The sequence below is a fragment of the Haliotis asinina genome, chromosome 14 (assembly GCF_037392515.1).
Source record: "Haliotis asinina isolate JCU_RB_2024 chromosome 14, JCU_Hal_asi_v2, whole genome shotgun sequence".
Classification (NCBI taxonomy): domain Eukaryota; kingdom Metazoa; phylum Mollusca; class Gastropoda; order Lepetellida; family Haliotidae; genus Haliotis; species Haliotis asinina.
In genome coordinates this window covers 31,726,858-31,735,214 of record NC_090293.1, presented here as the reverse complement: position 1 = coordinate 31,735,214, position 8,357 = coordinate 31,726,858, and the positions used below count along the sequence as shown (strand labels likewise).

General features: G+C 39.4%; 1 protein-coding gene across 6 annotated transcripts in view; it reads right to left on the bottom strand.

Moving 5' to 3' along the window:
- Nucleotides 1–116: 116 nt before the first annotated feature.
- The window catches only part of LOC137261111 (nitric oxide synthase, inducible-like), a 51,797-nt gene continuing 43,556 nt past the window's right edge, over nt 117–8,357 (bottom strand). For 5 of the 6 annotated variants that reach the window (XM_067798794.1, XM_067798795.1, XM_067798793.1 and 2 more), the window contains exons 23-27: nt 8,111–8,268; nt 6,990–7,181; nt 5,695–5,862; nt 4,954–5,052; nt 117–4,742 (exon numbers count right to left, since the gene is read on the bottom strand). In XM_067798794.1, the coding sequence (XP_067654895.1) occupies nt 4,972–5,052; nt 5,695–5,862; nt 6,990–7,181; nt 8,111–8,268 (599 nt within the window). In that variant the 3' untranslated portion in view covers nt 117–4,742; nt 4,954–4,971. Of the gene's footprint in view, nt 4,743–4,953; nt 5,053–5,689; nt 5,863–6,989; nt 7,182–8,110; nt 8,269–8,357 lie in introns of all 6 variants that reach the window. The other variant, XR_010954839.1, reaches the window with a different exon arrangement.

Below are 8,357 nucleotides of genomic sequence, written 5' to 3'. Positions count from 1 at the left end.
GTCTGGTCCAGACTCGATTAGTTACAGACCGCCGTCTTATAGCTCGAATACTGCGGCGGAAACTAAACTCACCCACATTCATTCACATCGAGGTGACATGAGACAAAGATATATCATTCACAATTCAATGGCACTTTATTACATATGGCATTAGTACAAGTATATCACGTCAAATGAGTTGCAGGCAAAATATATCATGCAAAAATGCACCAGTTTGAACGAAAAACAGTTCATGATTTAATTCAAAATATAATTTTAAAATATCAAAAAATATAACATACTCTAACACAATCACAATAACAATTACAAGATTTCAAATTATAGTGATTCATACATTTATAAACATATGACCAACTCACAAAGAACGAAAGATCGCTTAACGGTTCTTGAAGGGAACATGGACAATCCAAGGTTCAGTCCCCACCACGGCATATATTGAACAGCAAAAGAAACGCAAATTATATATATGTATATATATAATAACCTGCAATTTTATGAGAAAAAGACAGCGTTGCGTTTCTTTTGCTGTCCAGTCTGCATAAAGGCGTGAAGAAAGTGACTTGTTGTTACCCTGTCTGTAGTTCAAAATAAAAGAGGCAAAACTGGGATCGGTCGGCTCTGGGTAAGATAACGACCTAAGAATGGCTTTCATGTTAAACTGCCATAAGCATCTCGGTAGACCAGCGGTACAAAATGGGCATTAGCTCTGACTAGTGAAGACATCCACGACCCAAGTAGTAAGGGGTTAGTTTGATAATCGTTAAACCCCAAATCACCTCTCCTCTGGGATAGTATACAAAGAGGTAAAGAGTAAACTAAACAGTTGAATTAATATATTAAGCAAAATGGTAACTTCTGGAATATTAATGTTCACATATTGTCAGATTACTAATATAATACAATTAAATTAACTAATTAAAACTAGCCAATTTGCATTGAAGCACACGCAAACTGTAGTGCAAATGGGGTTGCGCAGAATATACAATATGACAAGTCTTCTCGCTTCGCGAGCATGTAAGGGGACTGGTCATTTTCTCTATGCTGCGCAAGCCATTTGCGCTACACTTTGCCTGTGATTGAAGGCACTGCTTGAATACAATCAAATATATTGATTATAGGTTTCTATACGGGGAACACCAAAACACTAACTGTAAATGCTAAAGTGGTAGCATTTGGTTTTCAATCAACTCTGTTTTTATACGAAACCTCTGTGTGTCTGGAAGAGGAATAAACTGGCCAACTCAAACCAGTGTCTTTCACTGTCTAGAAATGCTGTTCGGCGTATTACTGTTTTTCGAAGACGTGATTGGCAGTAAGGTAGCCTTGAGGTTAAAGTCGTTCGACCGTCACACCGAGACCCGGGTTCGATTCCCCACATGGGTACAATGTGTGAAGCCCGTTTTTTGGTGTTCCCCGCCATGATATTGCTGGAATATTGCTAAAAGCGGCGATAAACTAAACTCACTTATTCAGTCAAAGCCTAGAAATGCTGTTAGCCGTCTTATTGCTACTCACAGATGTAAATGATTCCAGAAAAGCAGGACTATCTACAGTATTACGTAGATATTACGTCATCGTATTGCAATTGATGTGAGTGAGCGCGTATAAAGTTATTGTGCGTTTGGAGTTTAACATGGAAACTTGTATGGAAACTTGTGCGGTATTGTGTCAGACTGATGTAAATATTTACGTGAAAAAAGTAATGTACATGACTGGAAAACAGCGTCGTAAAGGATTAGGGGAAAACAATTGCGGAAAAAAACGACGTAAGCAAAACGTGGAAGGCGTAATTTCTGGAGCGTGAAGGGAAAACACCGGAGTAAACAAATAACGGAAAAAGTAATGTACGTGGCATTTCGGGAAATACCGGCGTAAATGATAAGGGAAAAAGGCAATTTATGGAGCATTACGGGCAAACACCGGAGTAAACGAATAAGAGAAATAGTAACTGACGTGGCATTTCGTGAAAACACCGGTGTAAATGATTGGGGGAAAAGGTAATGTACAAAGTATTACGGGAAAAAACGGGCGTTACTGATCAGGGGAAAGTAATGTACGTAGCACTATGGGAAAACACCGGAATAAACGGTTACGGGTGTAAAACAAGCACTGGTTTAAACGAATATCTGCAAACATAGGATGCGCAGCATTCGGGAAACAACGGAACACTTCAACAAGGGCCATGTATATTTGGAGAAAACATGTAAGTAAAATTATGGAGAATACCGGATAACACCGGTCTAATCTACCGGGAAACAATAGCATATGCTTCATTTCGATAAAAAAACCCACTGGTGTATATATTACGGTATATACTATTATATAAACATAATGCATGCTGAATAATGGGTCACACCGGTCAACACGAATAAGGGAAAGACGTAATGTAGCATTTCGAGAAAATGCATTTCGAGAAAATGCTAGTGCATAGATTTCGGCAAAAGAATGTACGTACACTGTTGGAATGATCACAGAGAACACTGGAGTGAACGCTTATGGGAATGTATATGCATATGTATATGTATATGTATATGTATATATATATGTATACACCAATACAGGAAACAGCCAGTATATACAATTACAATGCACTTTAAATCCTAATGTGTCTGGATTTCGTAAAATAACACCCGTATAATCGACCAATAAATCAATAAACATTGATAATATACATTTGTTTGCGGTAATGTGACGTGGAATATATGTGCGTGTACTTATCCACACGTTGAGGACAAACATATCTATACAATTATGAATAAAGTCATAAATTCAAATTGTTACAGAAATTTCCAGATATATACCATATCTACCAGAAACCTATTTTACATTGTGATCTAAGACCCTATGTTTGACGTAACACATTCTTAGCGATAAAATCACCGTGCAGATGATTTAGGGGATTATAGTCGTACTATTTCTAACTTTGCTAGAAATTAACGTATCACAGTGGCATGGATGCTTTAAACATTGTGAGGAAAACAGCTGGCATAATTATGTGGCGATGCCATGTTGCTTATCGAGTGACGTATTTGTGGTTCGTATACATAGGAAATTGGTTTTTTTCAAACATATTGTGTCAGAGAACTATACAAATTTGTATCACAGTTCATTGCAGATTGATATAAAGTTACACATCACAACTTGCTTCAACATACAACATACCGTATTTTCTCTAATAAGTGCTCGGCCGCCTTTTTCAACGGAGTTCCAGACCTAGCGTTTATTGAAGTCTCGGATGATTTGTGCTTAAGGGGTCTATATACCGTATTTGTTGGTGAGCTGCTATAACTACGTGCTTATTAGAGGAAATGCGGTTTTCTAAATGCATCAGTACAGTGGAACGCCATTGTGGAACACCATTGTGGAACATTATTTTAGGACGTGAACGGACCTGGATTTCTATATTTCTTCTGCATGTTGAACGCAGAATAAATGGCCATGACAAGGGTCGATAGAAGGTTGTAATATTTAGTACCTTTACGGGTGTTTATTTTTCTGCTTGAAATCGAATAAAAAGGGTTTTATATAAATATTCATGCATGCATTATGTGTTTCTAACACTCAATTTTATATTTAACTGTGGAACACATCAGCGCTTACAATTTGGTGATTTTTTTTCGTGCATTACGTGTTCTATCACTAAAAAGTAAAAGAACCCGAAAGTGGGACAAGTCTTATGACATGTTGGGTTATTTCACCACTATTTTCCGGTGTTCAGACAAGATAAGATAAGATATTGTTTTTCGTAGGTGTCTCCAACCACCTGTACCCTTGGGAAATAAATAGATAAAATCAAACATAATTAGTCTCAAACATATAAATAAACTACAAAACTTTAAGATGGCGTTCATATGCATACAGAGTTAAACAGATATTTTCAATTACGACAAATGCTTTGGACCTTTTGGTCAAAGCGATATTTTTGTGGCGTTCTTTTCACTGATGCGAATCATTCGAAGTATTTGATTATATCATGTCAATAGAAGTGAGGTATGTTACATTGGTTTATCGAGTATATCGGTAATGTTTGTGCGGAAAGTCGACCCGATTTGAACAATCAATTTGTTTCACAACGCCACCGTGTCGCTACGACGGTCGTCGTAACTCTATGTACAAAGAAGAAGTGGGAGGAGGGAGTTTGGGTTCGGGGTTATCGGGGCTGTCCGGCATCCGCCTGTGAGACAGGTCAACATTTTTTACCCAGGTACCCCACCCCCTATTACCCTATACGGATACCCGTTATTTTCGTTCACGACATCAAATTTGTATCTTAACCAAGCACATGTATTATTCTCGAAACATGTGACTGTCTAAATCTTCAAAGACAATATAACCTTTTAATCATGAAAGAATAACATATCTGTTCAATCTACTAGTCACATGAACAAAATGGCTTCAGGTGTTGAGACGGGTACCCGGGTCCAACTCATTACCCACCCGTCACGGGTATCCGAGTTTCTCGTTCCAGCCACAGAATTATAATCGATGCAGTCACGTAGCCGTTAACTGGTTAATTTTAAAACAATACATATTTAACGGGTATGTGCATAAATTAAAGACACATCATCCAATTATTTACAGTAACAGTCGTTATTTACAGATAACATATATCATTGCATTGGGTTGTCCACTCACAATGGATATGAAAGCTCAGTGGGGCAGTACTTGACAATCCTGTTCACTTGGATGTTGGCAGCGCGAAGGTGGTCTATCCATTATTTTCCTCTGAACTTCTCCTGGTCCTGCGTGAATGAGAGAGGATTTCGAAAACGTCTTTGAGAAAGGAAATAGTCAACATATTAAACATCAAATGAGTTTGAATTTATCATTATAGACAGGAAGCAACCATCATGATAATTTAAGACCATATTCCATTCTCGTATTCACCCCATACAGGTTAAAGCGCCAATAGAATACGTCCACAGAAAGTAAGGGATATGAAATTAAACTCACCTAGTGATACCAAGGCATTTAGCTGGAGATTACAGCTCTGCTAACACCATCACGTGAACTTAGAGACGTATTAAGGACTGCGCGCCGTACAAACTGGGTCTACAACATGTGAGTGAGTGCGTTTAGATTTACGCCGTAATATTAAAGCTATATGGCGGCGGACTGCCAATACTCCAGTCTGGACCAGACAATCCAGTCATCAACATCATGAGCATCAATCTACAAAACTGGGACACGATGACATGTGTCAACCAAGTCAGAGAGCCAGACCACCCGATCCCGTTAGCCGAATCTTACGACAAGCACGGGTTACTGAAGACCATTTCTAACCAGAATCTTTACGGGTGCTACATAAGGAAGTGCGATGTGCAATTTTTGTTCTAAGGATGCTTTGTGTCATCAAAAGTTGAAGCAGAATCATATTTATGACAAAAGGATCGAAATTCATTGTATAGGTTTGTGACATTTGAAGTGTGGGATGAGATACTGAACTACTACAGTGACTACTAAGGGCGGTGAGGTAGCTTAGTGGTTAAAGCAGAAAAAAACACGGGTTCGATTCTCCACAAGGGTACTATATGTGAAGCCCATTTCTGGCTTTGCTAAAATATTGGTAAAACTATGAATACTACTGCTCCTACGAAGAGCATTTTCTTATAATTGGTTCCTTTAATAAAATTTTCGAATTCTTTCGTTTCCTCTAAGAAAAGATTACGTGTTTGAAACGTTTCTTCACCTTACCGTGCTGGGAAAAACGGGTTCCATCTTTCCGCCCTCATCGATTGGATCCGGTAGTTGTTCTATCCAATCCGTGTTATCCACGACATTACTTGTCTGGGCGGGTGACTTGTTTTCCACTTGTGTTTTCTTGACAACACCAAATATATCCTCGTGGTATCTCTTGACACTCTGCAACATCATATCTGTTACTTAAGTTTATGTATATTGTGCATCGAAAATTCCATATCGTGCACAGGACCAAAAACCTGATAGTACACTATTGAAATGAACGTAAAAGTTAAAACATACACGCTATGACCGTGTTTACGTATGTTTGCAGATATTTCCTAACATATATTTCATACAAATCTAACCTTTGAAACATATGTTCATCGTACATATTCGTATGCACACGCGCTGCATTCATTTATGCCATGACCGGATTGTCAGGTATTTTCAAACATGAATTGCCAAACAGATACCCCGGTAAATAACGGGATAAATATGGAAAAATTCCATATCGTACAGGTACCATCGTACAACACATAATGTAACAAATTAGTCATACGTCATATTTCCCGGTGTGTCCCCAATGTGTCGTTTACTGCCTTCAGTTGTGCAATACGCGTATCCACATTTGGAGAAAACTGTTTTCAGTTGCTCCCATTCTATACAGTACCTTCAGTACTATACTAGTCTTTGGCTGCTAAGGGTTGATAGTTTCCATATTTATCCCTAATTCACGAAGACACACTCCACTGCCCCTGCACTTTGTGGCAAGAGACTATACCGACATTGACTAAAAAAGTATTGATTGGCTGTTTCCTTTCTATTATACTCTCATTTGACGACAAGCTATAAACTTGCCATGGTTCATATAGATACCCGTATTTAGGGAATGCATTCTCCCGCTGCTTCCAGTTGTTATTAATACTCGCAGTTGGCGAATGCTGCTTCCTGTTTTTATTAATACTCGCAGTTGGCGAATGCTGCTTTCAAATGCGAGTTTATACACACCAGCAGTTGATGAAAATATTTTCTGTCTGCTTTTCAGTTTTTATTTGTAGCCGCATTTGACCAGTATATTTTCTGGTTGCTTTCATTCATATTCATTCGTACCCGCATTTGGCAAATGTAATATCAGGCTGCTTGCAATATTAACACGTACTCTCAACTGATAAATAATATTCTTTGGCTACTTCCGGTTGTTACACGTACCCGCATTTGACGAACATATTCTCTGCCTACTTCCGGTTGTTACACGTACCCGCATTGGACGAAAGTATTCTTTGGCTACTTCCAGTTGTTATACGTACCCGCATTTGACGAATATATTCTCTGGCTCCTTCCAGCGACATCTTCCCCAGCTCACTCAGAATCCTCTCCAGCGTCTGCTTGACATCCTCGGCCATTTCCACATCGCCGCAGACGTAGATATGTCCTCCAGCTTTAACCATGGTGTTGAAGACGTCCCTGGCGTTCTGCTTCAACATGTCCTGGACGTACATCTGAGAAGGGATGGAACAGTACATTATCAGGTGTAGGGGAAATATGATATTTCTCCACCAAGTGTGATGGAGATGGGATATTAATTTCTCCATCAGATGTTGGGGAAGTGGAAAACTTTATAAATGGGGAGGTGGCGCTGAAATATTTTATTTCAGTGATGATAGAATATTTCCGCATGAGGTATGGATTAGATGGAATAGTGTGGAATAGTGTGACTAGTTTCTACAGCAAAGAATAGAGCTCTATATATACTGAACAGCTAAAGAAACGCATTTCGAGAAAATGAAAGTAAAAGTAAGAGTTCATGTTTATGTCTTCCATTTAAAACCTAGACAAAAAACTATAGTTGCGTTTCTTTTGTTGTCAGTATATGTTCTAGTCTGGATCAGTGATGACTCGCTCTTGCTCAGCCATGATCAGTACTTGATCAACGAGACCCTTTCTAGCTCAATACTGTTATGGAATCGGAGTCCGGAAAAAAACGAAAGAAGTATGAAGTCTTGTTAATGAAGTTTATGTCTGGCTAAATGATGATCCTCCCCCAGCAATGTTCCAGCACATACACTGAAGAGCAAAAGAAACGCATTTCGAGAAAATGAAAGTAACAGTAAGGGTTCATGTTAATGTCTTCTATTTAGAAACTTGACAAAAACAGAGTTGCGTTTCTTTTGCTGTTCAGTATTAACGCAATGCACAGATCGCGGTTAAAGTTGATTGTCAGCAACCCATGCTTGCCGAAAGCGACAACTAACGGGATCGAGTGGTCAGGCTCACTGGCTTGGTTGATACTTCATCGTATCCCAGTTGAACAGATCGATGCCAATGTTGCTGATTTACAGACCGCCGCCATGCAGCTGGAATACTGCTGAGTGCGGCGTTAACCAACACACGTATATCACAGGATGTCATGACGGCCTTCACTTCCTACCTTCGGGCTGCCTGGTTCACGGGACAAGGCCACGTAGTAGTCGTTCAGCACCCTCTGTTTCTTCATGGCCGCCAGCTCCGAGTCATAGATGTGATCCTGGCTGGATGCCCGGCACCCGAAATACAACCTCATGTCACCCCAGCCTCGCCGAGTGCCATCTGAAGAACATGCAAGTTCAGCCTTAGAACACACAGGGAATACAATATCATGGCGCTGATTGGCGTCTGAAAGCATGCAAAATTTAAGT